Raw genomic sequence first — 14,984 nt, 5'->3', positions numbered from 1 at the left:
GTTGCTTTTAGTTTTGTGATTGAATTGGATCAAATGTGTGTTAGTTATGCGATACTTGTTTGGCACAAGAGTGTGTACTTCAAAGATATGGTAATCTTTCTGTATAGAGGAGAAAATATGTTGCATCGTCTATACATTGCTTTTAATTTATTGGAGGTTGATATAAAGAAGTATGATATGCTTTGAAGTCCGCTATGAAGCTTGTGAAATTGATATTCAATGTCAAAAAATTCATCCTCAGTGTAAAAATATAAACACCTGAATCTAGAAAATCACCACTTATAACTAGGAACTTCAAATGCATACCAGCATTGAGTTTTTTGGATATTGATGGCGGGACTTATTTGATACCATGTACGAAAGGAATAAATTACCAGATTAAAAAATCATGTACCATGGAAGCAAATGAATGTGAAAACACAATATCCGTACATGTATGATCTATGCTTATGGCTTTAGATTCTCTTTACTCAAACAAGTCTCTAACGTTGAACTCAAGTTTTATTTCTCTCATCATTTACTATATTGTGTTGTTCGTATAGATGAAGCCAATTATGTTCGTTGTTATAAGGTGAAAAGTAGTCGCCTCTCGCGACACCTCTTCCCCACTGGTACTTTTTTTTAATATTTAATTATTTTATTTAACTACAGGTTAATTAATATTTTTTTTCATCATAGATATAAACCTTCGTGTGTGTTTGTATATGTGGGTATATATGTCTCTGTTTAAGCATAGAATAATTATGTTTTGCTGTATAATCTTGCATCTTTTAATAAAACTTGTATACTGTCAAGCTTAAGACATTGAGTCAGGCCCTGATGGAGACCATTTTGAGCCCTAGGTTTTATTTCTTTTTTTATTCACTTTCTTCGAAAAAGTATCAAGTGTCGAGCTTTTAGCGCTGTGGAATGGTTATTTCATCTTGTTATTAGTCTGTGTATCATATCTTATTTTATGTTTTGCATATTGTGCAGGTTCTTGATATGATAATGAGGTTTGCTGGCTATAATTGGTATTAAAATTCAACGTGTCTAATCTGTGTGGTGACGCCATAACAAGGTTATGTTCCTGCCTAGAGATCCTTCGCTGTGACATTTGGAGTTTCTTCAGGTACTGTACGAATTGACTACAGCCTTTTGATGTTCTGCTTAAAGTTGCCTCTGATGGACATAATGCATAGTGCTTATTAACATATCTCAATATGGAAGCTCTCTCTCTTAATCCATATAATTACATAGTAAGTTTAGAAAATCCCAATACCGAATGCACTATCTGTTTCTGCTCAGTGTAGAATATGATCCAGTAATGCATATGTTCAAGTGTGATGGATGAATCTATTTGCAAAATTTCTTTTAATTTTAGTTTTTGTTACGGAGCACTTTTTGGAAGATTGATTGATGGAGGGATGGTAGGAATAACAGTTGAATAGAATTCAGTGGAAAACACACAGTTATTGGAATGTTAAGTTTCTGTTTTAGTTATTTGGTAAACCAGAGTTTTTGTTTCGTGTGTTGGAATGCTTTCTTCTGTTGCTAATTAAGATAAGTAATTATAGTATATTTATTATTCCATGCATGTTGCTTGATAGACTGGACTCATAGAGTATGCTTTATTTGTTTGGATATTTTCCGATTCCTTTTCATAAGTTATAGGTTTATTCGGGACTTGTGTGCATACAATATTGTTCACTTACTAGAATGCAGTTTAAAGTTCTCCCTTTTGCCAACTCACTATTAAATTCTCCTACCTCTAAGCTTGAATCTAGAATTATGTGTCGTCAGCGCTCTAACCATAATTGTAAGTCCAACATTGTGTATTCCACACGCAATTCTGTTGTTTATAACTATAAATTCATAAAAATGTATTTCAGCGTCGTATTTAATTCTCTTGTCCAGACTTCGAAATTAATAAGCCTGTAATCTCAAATCATTGTTAGTCTCTTGTCCTGACTTCGAAATTATGTAAATTTGAACTACCACAGGTGTAGATATGGGTGTACGGAACACTCCAAGACTCCATTTGAAGAACTAATCTAGAAAAGCTTGTGAGTTATTAGGACTCCATTACTTTATATGTACCTACCAATATTAACTGTAAAAGCAAATATTGCAGACACTCTTTATAAGCAAGTATTTGTTCTGTTATGTGTTTGGTTATTATATGTTTAAGATTTTTTCCTATAGAAATCACTAATGCAAAAATGTTGCTTGTAAATATGAATACTATTTTTCTTAATTGCGTGAGCTAATTTTATTAAGGGATTTTAAGATTTACTATTCAGGTTCATTAACTGTTTTACGAGGAATGTTTAGTTGCATCATATTATCTTAAGAAATAATGTATTTCTGCAGTTAAACTTGAAAAATTATTATGCTACGGGTAGCCATTGAGGTTGTTTACGTTTTTATCCGGACATTCATCTACAGCATTATCCTATTTACATTTTCAGGGAGGGAGAGAAACCAATTATAGAATAGTCTATTACATTTGCTGAAAATGTACAAGAGGAAGATGAGTAAAGATCTTGAGGTTAAGCTCAAGAAACTGGCTAAAGAAAAACTGTTGCAAGACCAAGACAGGCTGCAGATGAGCAAAGAGGAAGGTGCAGGAGAACATGGCCTGGTTACTTAAGAAAATAGCCGACGCAAATCTAGGCATCACAATCAATCATCAAGATTTCTGCACAACGAGTGATGATGACAATTACCTCACACCAGTTACCGGAGGCTCTGAACTTTAGATTTCAGATGTGCACCTTTTTATATATCTTATTTTGCATACTAGTAACAAGTGTTATCGACTAGCTTTTGGATGTTTATTTATCGTCCTAGACTAAGTACCTGTTCTTTGGAGTATGTGAAGTATGCGGAGTTGGTGAATTGTGTGAAACTGTAGTATTTGGTGGGGTTTTGTGAAAACTGATATGGAGTTTGGTTGAAATTGTTTATTTCGTTGACTTGGATGAAAAACAGATTTTATGGCATGTTGAATTTACAAACCATTCTTGTTAATTTTTTAAAAAATATATATATTACATTAGGTACTAAAAATGTTACAAAGAAATTGGTATAATACAAAACATTATTGTTAAAATATTCATCAAAGGTAACATTAAAGTATGTCTATAGTGTCATATTATGTATGTTACCTTTGCAAACAAATGGGGCCAAAAAATAGTGTCATATTATTGTTAATACGGCACACTTCGTATGCACTCTTGGTCCCTATCATTAAACAAGTCTTTTAAAATTTCATCATCCCACCCCCTGTGCTCCATCGACATGATTGAGGATACCTTGTTATTAGCCAAAGCTGGTGAGTCTGAGGTAATAAACGGATTGTGATCATCCAATAACCATGGTTGTCCCAATATATTTATCATTTCCCCTGAACCTACTACCCAACGAACACCTACTTTCACAACATCCCCTGCTTCCCATATGCTACGCCAAACAAAACTCGGATTGTGGCCAGCAGAAGAATCCAAATAATTTTTGTTTAGAAAATAACGTGCTTTATATACTTTACTCACCAGACTATTAGGTTTTGTAAGAAATCTCCATGCCTGATTACCTAACATTGCCAGGTTAAAATCTCGAAAATCACGAAAACCCATACCTCCATTCGACTTATGTCTGCTCAAACGAGAATAGGACATCCAATGTATGCTTTTGTTGGCATTCTTCTTCGAATTCCACTAGAACTTCGAAATCAACCACTCCAGATCCTTCGTTATTTTCATTGGCAATAAGAATACACTCATGGCGTAAGATGGCAACGATTGTATAACAGATTTTACTATCACCTCCTTTACACCTTGAGAGAAAAGTTTTTCATCCCAACTCAGAACTCGATTTTTAACTCTATCTTTTAGAAAACCCAACGTAGCAACCTTGCTTCTATTCATCATATTTGGAAGCCCCAAGTAAGTACCACCTTCACCAGCCTCCTCCATATGAAGCAACCGACTACAACTGTATTCTGTTATTCTAACTCGTATTAGTGCTAAAAAATACAGATGATTTTGACAAATTCACCTTCTGCCCTGAACCACGTTCAAAACTCTGTAATAGCCTCAAGACATGCATAGCCTCCTCCTCAGTTGCCTTATAATACAGGTAGATATCATCAGCGAATAGCATGTGTGAAATGCTAGGAGCTTGTCTTGAGACCTTGATACCTTGAATTTCATTTCCTTTGCTCATATCTTTGAAGTAAAGCGGATAGACCTTCAGCACATAAGATAAAAAGATAAGGGGATAAAGGATCCCCCTGTCTAATACCCCGACTAGGATATATAGGACCAATTTCTCTCCTAGCATGAGTGATATTATATGACACTGAACATACAATTGAAGAATTAAATGAACCCACCAGTCATTGTATCACATTTTAGTCAACATAACTTTCAGATATGCCCACTTGATTCTGGCATAAGCTTTACTCATGTCAAGCTTAAGTGCCATATGACTCTCCCTTCCTCGTCTCTTCCGCTTCAAGTAATGCATGACTTCATAGGAAACCATGACATTATCATAGATAAGTCTCCCTGACATAAATGCACTCTGATTCTCCGACACCACCGAATCCAAAGTTTCCTTTAACCGATTAGATACAACCTTTGTGATAGTTTTAGCTAACACATTGCATAATGATATAGGTCGTAAATCGCTAATAAACACTAGACAATTCTTTTTAGGAATCAATACAATATTTGTATCATTCAAACTATTGGATAACATACCATTACTGAAAAATTTCTGACCATGTCAACAATATCCTTACCAACAATTTTCCAATAATTTTGAAAAAATGCAGGTGTCATTCCATCCGGGCCTGGAGCCTTGTCCGGATTCATTTGGAACAGTGCTCTTTTCACCTCCTCTTCCTCAATTGGCTTTAAAAATTTAACATTCTGAGCATCTGTTATTATAGTAGGAATACACTCGATCACCTCCTTCCAGTCTGATTCTGTTGCACGAAACAGATCATTAAAACACCTTTCCATCAAAGTGTCTAAGCCAAATTCCCAGTCAACCCAATTTTCATATGTATCCTTGAGATTATGAATCTGATTATTCCTCCTACGATTACTAGCTAACTTATGAAAAAATCGGCTGTTCTGATCCCCAGCTTGTAACCACATCTGCTTAGACCTTTGGCGCCAGAAGATCTCTCGTTGATTCAAAATAGAGGCCAACTGTTTCTTTACTGCATCATATCTTTCCACATACCCCCTATCACTGTTCCCTCGAAGTTGCTTCAAACTCTCCTTACATTCTTTAATCCTCCTACTAAAATTTCCAGTAATTTCTTTTCCCCACACTGACAACCTATCACTGCAAGCCTTCACCTTTTATTTCACACTAGCCACATTATTCTCATTCCAGCCATCTTTCACTAATTGCTCACACATACGCTCAGTCAACTATCAATCATGTTAAATAATATTTATTTCTAAAATATCTTACTGTATATCTACGATAATAAACGATATGTTTAAATGGGTTCCTTGTTTTTTAGTAATTTTAAGAGAATAATTTTTTTCTTATATCATGAATTTGGTTATACGTACCTTTTATCTTAGTAATTCAGTGAATTTGAAGAGATATTAATAAAATATAAGATGATGGTTTTTGTTCAACAACGAAATTTAACCATAAATTTAAAAGTAATTAAAAGTTATTAAAAATTCTTTTCTAAGCCCACTTTTTTTCATTAATTCATAAATCATTGTTTGTACAATGTTAAAGTTTTTGATTAATTCTTACTTTTTTATTACTCATTGATATTTTCTATGTACAATTTTTCCTAGTTTAAGGAAATATAAATAACAGTTGATTATTAAATAAATGAACTAATTTATATAATAAAAAATTATCACTTATATTTAAACAAAAAATAGAATAAATAAGAATAATATTTTCATGTAATTTAAAATAAAATCGGGAGGCTAAAATAGTCATATTATAGTTATATTATAATATTCAATCACTAATCTAATTAGTCAAGGTGTGACTCATATAAATATAAAAACCTTCTAGAGGGTAACATACAAGTTGCTCACTCTCGGCATCAAACATTTCTCTGTCCTAAATTCATAGTCGGGGTATCATCTCATACTAGAGACTTTGAAGGTTTCTTCCTAAATTCATAGTCCGGGTATCATCTCATACCAGATACTTTGAAGGGTAAGGTATTCGCCGCCCTAAACATTTCTTTGTCCTATTTTTATTTACATTTCTTCATCAATTGTTCCAAAACTCATATCTCAATTAATTTTACATTGAGTACTAATCAATTGATTTTTTAGTCAGATCCATCAATTTCCAGCATCACCATCAACAAGTAAGTTAGAATCCTAACATCAGTTTATACTTCATATCCGATTTTATTCATCATTAATCTATCATATCATTTATATTATTTTGATTATTTTCGATACCAATTATATATCATTGCATCATAAAAATATCATTATCAGTCAAGAACTTTGCTTCATTTTCAATTGTTGTCTATAATGAATTGTTATTATTTGATCATAAAATAAAATTGATTGAATTTTCAGGTAAACATGTTTAATTTGTTTATGTGTCTAAATTTACAATTTTTTTAAAAAATTACAAAAATTTGACTTCTACAATAATATGTTTTTTAATCTATATGCATTTGCACATGTATTCTTTTTTGATAATATACTCTTCAACTTTTATATGTTTACTTATCTTATAAAATTATCCATTTCAATTGAAATTATTTTTGGGGTATACTATAACAAATAATTTTAACATTATTGGGGCGGAGAATTAAGTAAATTAATTTCCTTTTCTTTTTTTTGTAAAATACATTCTATTGTAATTATTAATGATCTATACAATTCTATTGATATCAAGACTATAATTATTGAAAAAAATCACTTTTAGTTACCGGTGGATGCACTATTTTACTTTTATTTGTTTGTTTGATTTTTAAAAAAAAATGTGGACAATATGTGTCATTAAAAATTTATTTTTCAAAAGTTACTTTAAAGAAAAAACAGAACAAGCATGTATATTTAATTTAAATATTTCTTTTATTTTTTAATGGATACAAAATCTTAAGAATTTTGATAAGCTAGTAGAATATATGCTAAAATTATAATATCTATCACACAGTGAACAACAGAGAAGTGGACTATGCTTGGGATCATGGCACAAAGCAAGAGAAGGGTACCAGAACCTATGCAGTGTGCAACTATTGCTCACACCCAGTGTCCGGCATTACAAGACTCAAATATCATTTAGCCAATGTTAAAGGAATTATCAAGATATGTCAAAGAGTGCCTCCAGCTGTAAAGGAAGGATTTAGAGACAATTTCATTGCAGATCCAAATGATCCCACACTCCTCATTCTGAAGAAGAACCAAAATAGGGTTCCAGTACCCGAAAATAGGCCTAGTGATGAGGTAAGATCAAGCCTTCTGATTCTAAATATAGTTTGCTAAATAATATTTAACTAAAAAATTTAGTTGTATTTATATGTTTATAAGACTAAAGTAGATGCATTATTTTTAGGAGAATCAGCAGCAGGCTAGTTCTTCTCAGAGAGCACGTCCTAGGTGCTCAGGCAAAATGGAAATTCTTGAAGAAAGAGTGCGAAAATTGGAGGAAGCGATTGGGGAGCTGAAGGAGGAAAGGAAGAAGGTGAAGAAGGATGCAAACTGACGTCCTCCAGGCAAGCTGGTTGAATACAGGTTGATCAATGGCATATCCCTTCTTATTAGAAGCTGCCTGTAATAAAAAATTTCAGTTAATATATGTTATGTTTGAGTGTTTGAGAACCCTTTATTTCAACAATTGAAGAAACCTTTTAAGCTAATTTCTTAATTGAACCTAGCTCCTTTTCTTTTTTGCTAAATTTTTTTATATGACCTCAATAGAATGAACTACCACCTTACAATAGATGGTTGTGCTACATATATTGCTCGTGAATTACATTCTTGGTTGATATTAATTTAAAATGAAGTGCTGATTCATTTCTTTGTATAGTATTAAGTTGAAATGTAGTGTCGAGACTCAGAGTTGACAGACACAAATATTTCAAAATTTAATAATTCAATGTAAAGTACTGGTTCTAAGGTTCACTTGAAACGATTAATGCATAATCACATGAAGGCCTACTTTGAGCTCTTCCTGTACCTCTTTGTGTAGTTTTGTAATTGTATATATTAATATGCTTGTGGCATAGTTATGTACAAGCTAGCACAAAGAAACTGGTTTTGCATATTAGTTCATGTCTGGTTTTGCAATTTGCTCTATATATGTTATATTAAGTGTATGTTATTTTTTTTTGCTTAACTAATCAACGACACCAAAACTTGCTTTGGTTTACGAATGCATGCTGTTTATAAATATACATGCTTAAAGCATGTATATTAACACCAAAACTTGCTTTGGTTTACGAATGCATGCGGTTTATAAATATACATGCTTGAAGCATGTATATTAACACCTTTCATGATTGAAAGATTTAAGACTTATCCTTATTCAATGCGACACATGAGAAGTATTGGAAATCAATCTAGCAAGCTATGATCCCTGAACCTGTGGAAGTACAAACACAGGAACACCCATAAGGATCTTCTCAAGCTGCAACCATTCTTTCAAAGTCCTTAGAAGCTAGGCAACCAACCGCCTCATCTTCTCAAAAGGATGAGGTGAGTAGAAAGAAGAGAAAGGGGGCAACCTTAACTGACTGAGAGTGGTGATGAGATAGCTAAAAAGAATCACCTTTCACTACGCCATAGATGGCCTATTGCAATGGTTTAATCATGTGTGTTACAAAATTATGTTACCTTAGGTATGCTCATCTCATCTTAGCCTACCTCAACGTAGACCTTTATAATATGTTACTATAACTTCAAAGTGTTACATACGAGTAACATGTGGAAACTTATGTTACTATAGGGTGTTAATGGATAAAAAAGTAAGATTTTACAAAAAATTAAATATATATAATTATTTAACTTGAAAATTAATCAATTTTGATAATATGATTAAGTAATAATATTAATATTAGCTAAGATTGATAAAATATATTTTTTAAAATTTTTTAAACTGTACTATTTAATAACTGATAATTTTTTATTAATAAAAAAATTGAACACTATTTAAACAAAAAATTAATTAAAAAATAAAAAAAGTGAAATTAACCAACAGTTATTGGGGCTCTCATTGGGCTCTCCATCAGGCGGGATAAAGTAGGCTCATTTTTTTGGAGAAGGCGACAGTTTTTTTTGGAGAAGCTACAGTTTATTGTCAAAATTTTACACTCTCTAACTCTAAACATCTCTTTCTCCAAGTAGCTCTCACACATTCTCTCTCAGCTTTCAATTGAACCGAATCATCCTAAAGTACTAACTCACAAATTGATAATTAGATTAGCTAGGGTTTTATATTAGTAAAATCTCATGAATCCGAGCTAGGGTTTTTAAGGTACTACCCCACCGTGTCTCTCTCTCATTTTATGTTATTTTATATTTGCTCAATTTCAGGATTAAAGATTGTATGTTATTGAGGTTTTTGTGATGTTGATTTAGAGCGGTGTTGTGTTTTTAGTATGAAGCACTCGACTCTCTCCACTCTTAATACACTCGACTATCTCCATTCTCAATACAAACAACACAAAACACAAAGCCGTAGAAACCGATCTAATTTTCTCAACCAATTTTCAATTCGCGAAGATCTAATGGCGCCTACTAAAGTTTCAGCAAACGGCAACGATATCTCCGCCGTTAAACCACCGGTCACTGGTCGCTAAACGACGACGACATCTTCCACTTCCGGTTGTTATTAAGAATCAGTTTAGTGTTATTGATGGTCCTGCTAGCTCTGCTGTCGGAAATCCAGGTATATATATATTGTGTGTGTGGATTTGAAATGATGTGTTGATGCCGCCGGCCGTATTGTTGCTTTTAGTTTTGTGATTGAATTGGATCAAATGTGTGTTAGTTATGCGATACTTGTTTGGCACAAGAGTGTGTACTTCAAAGATATGGTAATCTTTCTGTATAGAGGAGAAAATATGTTGCATCGTCTATACATTGCTTTTAATTTATTGGAGGTTGATATAAAGAAGTATGATATGCTTTGAAGTCCGCTATGAAGCTTGTGAAAAAGATATTCAATGTCAAAAAATTTATCCTCGGTGTAAAAATATAAACACCTGAATCTAGAAAATCACCACTTATAACTAGGAACTTCAAATGCATACCAGCATTGAGTTTTTTGGATATTGATGGCGGGACTTATTTGATACCATGTACGAAAGGAATAAATTACCAGATTAAAAAATCATGTACCATGGAAGCAAATGAATGTGAAAACACAATATCCGCACATGTATGATCTATGCCTATGGCTTTAGATTCTCTTTACTCAAACAAGTCTCTAACGTTGAACTCAAGTTTTATTTCTCTCATCATTTACTATATTGTGTTGTTCGTATAGATGAAGCCAATTATGTTCGTTGTTATAAGGTGAAAAGTAGTCGCCTCTCGCGACACCTCTTCCCCACTGGTACTTTTTTTTAATATTTAATTATTTTATTTACCTACAGGTTAATTAATATTTTTTTTCATCATAGATATAAACCTTCGTGTGTGTTTGTATATGTGGGTATATATGTCTCTGTTTAAGCATACAATAATGATGTTTTGCTGTATAATCTTGCATCTTTTAATAAAACTTGTAGACTGTCAAGCTTAAGACATTGAGTCAGGCCTCGATGGAGACCATTTTGAGCCCTAGGTTTTATTTCTTTTTTTATTCACTTTCTTCGAAGAAGTTTCAAGTGTCGAGCTTTTAGCGCTGTGGAATGGTTATTTCATCTTGTTATTAGTCTGTGTATCATATCTTATTTTATGTTTTGCATATTGTGCAGGTTCTTGATATGATAATGAGGTTTGCTGGCTGTAATTGGTATTAAAATTCAACGTGTCTAATCTGTGTGGTGACGCCATAACAAGGTTATGTTCCTGCCTAGAGATCCTTCGCTGTGACATTTGGAGTTTCTTCAGGTACTGTACGAATTAACTACAGCCTTTTGATGTTCTGCTTAAAGTTGCCTCTGATGGACATAATGCATAGTGCTTATTAACATATCTCAATATGGAAGCTCTCTCTCTTAATCCATATAATTACATAGTAAGTTTAGAAAATCCCAATACCGAATGCACTATCTGTTTCTGCTCAGTGTAGAATATGATCCAGTGATGCATATGTTCAAGTGTGATGGATGAATCTATTTGCAAAATTTCTTTTAGTTTTAGTTTTTGTTACGGAGCACTTTTTGGAAGATTGATTGATGGAGGGATGGTAGGAATAACAGTTGAATAGAATTCAGTGGAAAACACACAGTTATTGGAATGTTAAGTTTCTATTTTAGCTATTTGGTAAACCAGAGTTTTTGTTTCGTGTGTTGGAATGCTTTCTTCTGTTGCTAATTAAGATAAGTAATTATAGTATGTTTATTATTCCATGCATGTTGCTTGATAGACAGGACTCATAGAGTATGCTTTATTTGTTTGGATATTTTCCGATTCCTTTTCATAAGTTATAGGTTTATTCGGGATTTGTTTGCATACAATATTGTTCACTTACTAGAATACAGTTTAAAGTTCTCCCTTTTGCCAACTCACTATTAAATTCTCCTACCTCTAAGCTTGAATCTAGAATTATGTGTCGTCAGCGCTCTAACCATAATTGTAAGTCCAACATTGCGTATTCCACACGCAATTCTGTTGTTTATAACTATAAATTCATAAAAATGTATTTCAGCGCCGTATTTAATTCTCTTGTCCAGACTTCGAAATTAATAAGCCTGTAATCTCAAATCATTGTTAGTCTCTTGTCCAGACTTCGAAATTATGTAAATTTGAACTACCACAGGTGTAGATATGGGTGTACGGAACACTCCAAGACTCCATTTGAAGAACTAATCTAGAAAAGCTTGTGAGTTATTAGGACTCCATTACTTTATATGTACCTACCAATATTAACTGTAAAAGCAAATATTGCAGACACTCTTTATAAGCAAGTATTTGTTCTGTTATGTGTTTGGTTATTATATGTTTAAGATTTTTTCCTATAGAAATCACTAATGCAAAAATGTTGCTTGTAAATATGAATACTATTTTTCTTAATTGCGTGAGCTAATTTTATTAAGGGATTTTATGATTTACTATTCAGGTTCATTAACTGTTTTACGAGGAATGTTTAGTTGCATCATATTGTCTTAAGAAATAATGTATTTCTGCAGTTAAACTTGAAAAATTATTATGCTACAGGTAGCCATTGAGGTTGTTTACGTTTTTATCCAGACATTCATCTATAGCATTATCCTATTTACATTTTCAGGGAGGGAGAGAAACCAATTATAGAATAGTCTATTACATTTGCTGAAAATGTACAAGAGGAAGATGAGTAAAGATCTTGAGGTTAAGCTCAAGAAACTGGCTAAAGAAAAAATGTTGCAAGACCAAGACAGGCTGCAGATGAGCAAAGAGGAAGGTGCAGGAGAACATGGCCTGGTTACTTAAGAAAATAGCCGACGCAAATCTAGGCATCACAATCAATCATCAAGATTTCTGCACAACCAGTGATGATGACAATTACCTCACACCAGTTACCGGAGGCTCTGAACTTTAGATTTCAGATGTGCACCTTTTTACATATCTTATTTTGCATACTAGTAACAAGTGTTATCGACTAGCTTTTGGATGTTTATTTATCGTCCTAGACTAAGTACCTGTTCTTTGGAGTATGTGAAGTATGTGGAGTTGGTGAATTGTGTGAAACTGTAGTATTTGGTGGGGGTTTGTGAAAACTGATATGGAGTTTGGTTTTATTTCGTTGACTTGGATGAAAAACAGATTTTATGGCATGTTGAATTTACAAACCATTCTTGTTAATTTTTTAAAAAATATATATATTACATTAGGTACTAAAAATGTTACAAAGAAATTGGTATAATACAAAACATTATTGTTAAAATATTCATCAAAGATAACATTAAAGTATGTCTATAGTGTCATATTATGTATGTTACCTTTGCAAACAAATGGGGCCAAAAAATAGGGCCCACCAGTGGGGCCCACATGTGGGCCCCACTGGTGGCCCCATTTTTTTTGAAAATTCTAAGTCCAAAGGTAACATACATATTGTGATACTATAGACATAGATTGATGTTACCTTTGACAGCTATTGTAACAAAAATGTGAATGTTATACCAGGGCAAAAATAATGTTACCTTAGGGGCCAAAGGTAACTCGAAAAAAAGCAATTTAATTTTTATGTTACCTTAGGCCTTTTTCTGGCTGTGGTAACACTTTTTTGGGCCTGTTATAACATTTTCATGGTGTTGCTGTAGGCCATTTATGGTGTAGTGTTTGGTCAAAAGATCCAAAAGAAGTAAACTAACTGAGATGACCACTCTAGCCACCTCTACATCCTCCCAACAGAATGCAGTTGTAAAACCAACCAGTAGTGAGTCTACACAGCCTGCACAAGAAGTAATTCAAGTGTATGGTAGGAGAAACAAGGAAGGCACACACAGTGAGAGCACATCTCTTGAAGCTCCCTCATTCATTCAGGGGGAGCTGCCAACACTCACAACTGAGCACCAAATTCTTATGACTCAAATTTCTTCTATTCCAATTTCACTTAAATCCACTTCTCAAGTGCAACAAAAATCAATTGACTTAGCTCAAGAAGCTTTGCTCACCACCCAGGCACTCCATTTAGATGGTGAGAGGTTATATGTTGAGGTAGACCTTGATGACACCATCAAAAATATGGGGGATTCATCAGTTTTTACAGAAGACCCCATGGATACTTTTAATGCACCTTCATGTGCAAAACAGACTTCACAGACTGAAAGATTTGAGGGTAGTACTCCTGAGGGGGAGCTATCTAAATCCAGATAAGTACCATTCTATTTATGTCTATTGCTTTGTGCCCTGCTGTAAAGATATAGGATTCTGTTAAAATAAGTATTGAAGTGTTAGACATGACTAACTGTGGCTGCAAGCCGGCAACAACGTACAACTATCTATGTACACATTTGTACAGAGGCAGCCAGAATTGGAATATTATTTTTTTTTGAAAATTGTTACTATATTAGCAGTTATTAAAAAATTTAGAGTAGTTATTACGACTAGACAAACTAACTCTAAATTTGCATACTTTTTCATATCAAGATAAAATGGGTTAAAAGAATTTCAAATTTTACAAACTAATTCCAAATTTGCATACTTTTTCGTATAAAGATAAAAGGTGTATTGATAAATTGCATAACATCAAAAAAAAATTCAATAATTGGGATATAAACAAAACGAGCCGGTTATTCAATAAACATATTTGAGTTCAAGCATTTTTAAATGAGACGTGTCGCTCGTTTAAGTTAAATGAGCTTAAATTTGTGACTGAACTTGACTAGTTTAAAGATAAACGCTTGTCTTTAAACGAGTCAGGTCAAACTACTAGTTGACATCCTAAGATTGGATCATTTACAAAAAACATCAAAATATTATTATTGGGACAAAACACTAGTAAGAAGTACCGATAAAACTATTAGTTGATTCTTAAAATAGCAAACCAAATACATTCATATTTTTCTAAAGAATTTATTATATAGCTAAAATACATATATCTTGACATCCTTATTGTTGGATCATTCATAAAGATTTTTAAAAAATTGAAACATTAATATGGGACTAAACACTAGTAAGAAGTACGGTCAATCTACTTTTATAAATTTTCAATTTTTGTCATGCAGCGAATAAAAGAAATTTGAAAATGCGCTTACCATAATGATCTTTTTTGCAAAAACTAAAAAATTAAATTTCGTGTTAATTTTATTCTATCTTTTATACATAATTTTTTTCAAAATATTTACTAGCCTTCTAATAATTTTCTTTAAAAGAAATATTTTAATAGTACTGAAT

The 14,984-nt window shown here is 32.9% G+C and overlaps 2 protein-coding genes across 2 annotated transcripts; both read right to left on the bottom strand.

The window, feature by feature from the left end:
* Positions 1-3,191: 3,191 nt before the first annotated feature.
* On the bottom strand, positions 3,192-3,617 carry LOC141703887 (putative mitochondrial protein AtMg00310). The gene has a single exon (XM_074507278.1). The coding sequence runs from the start codon at positions 3,615-3,617 to the stop codon at positions 3,192-3,194; it is 426 nt and encodes a 141-aa protein (XP_074363379.1).
* Positions 3,618-3,698: 81 nt separating this feature from the next.
* On the bottom strand, positions 3,699-6,084 carry LOC141703886 (uncharacterized). The gene is made up of 5 exons (XM_074507277.1): positions 6,058-6,084; positions 4,746-5,354; positions 4,408-4,620; positions 4,039-4,230; positions 3,699-3,950 (listed from the first exon to the last, which is right to left on the bottom strand). The coding sequence occupies exons 1-5, from the start codon at positions 6,082-6,084 to the stop codon at positions 3,699-3,701; spliced, it is 1,293 nt and encodes a 430-aa protein (XP_074363378.1).
* Between the last annotated feature and the right edge of the window lie 8,900 nt (positions 6,085-14,984).

This window comes from Apium graveolens, unplaced genomic scaffold (assembly GCF_009905375.1).
Source record: "Apium graveolens cultivar Ventura unplaced genomic scaffold, ASM990537v1 ctg7170, whole genome shotgun sequence".
NCBI classification, from domain to species: Eukaryota; Viridiplantae; Streptophyta; class Magnoliopsida; order Apiales; family Apiaceae; genus Apium; species Apium graveolens.
Note: the sequence above shows the minus strand (reverse complement) of the source record. Positions and strands in the feature narration are given on the sequence as shown.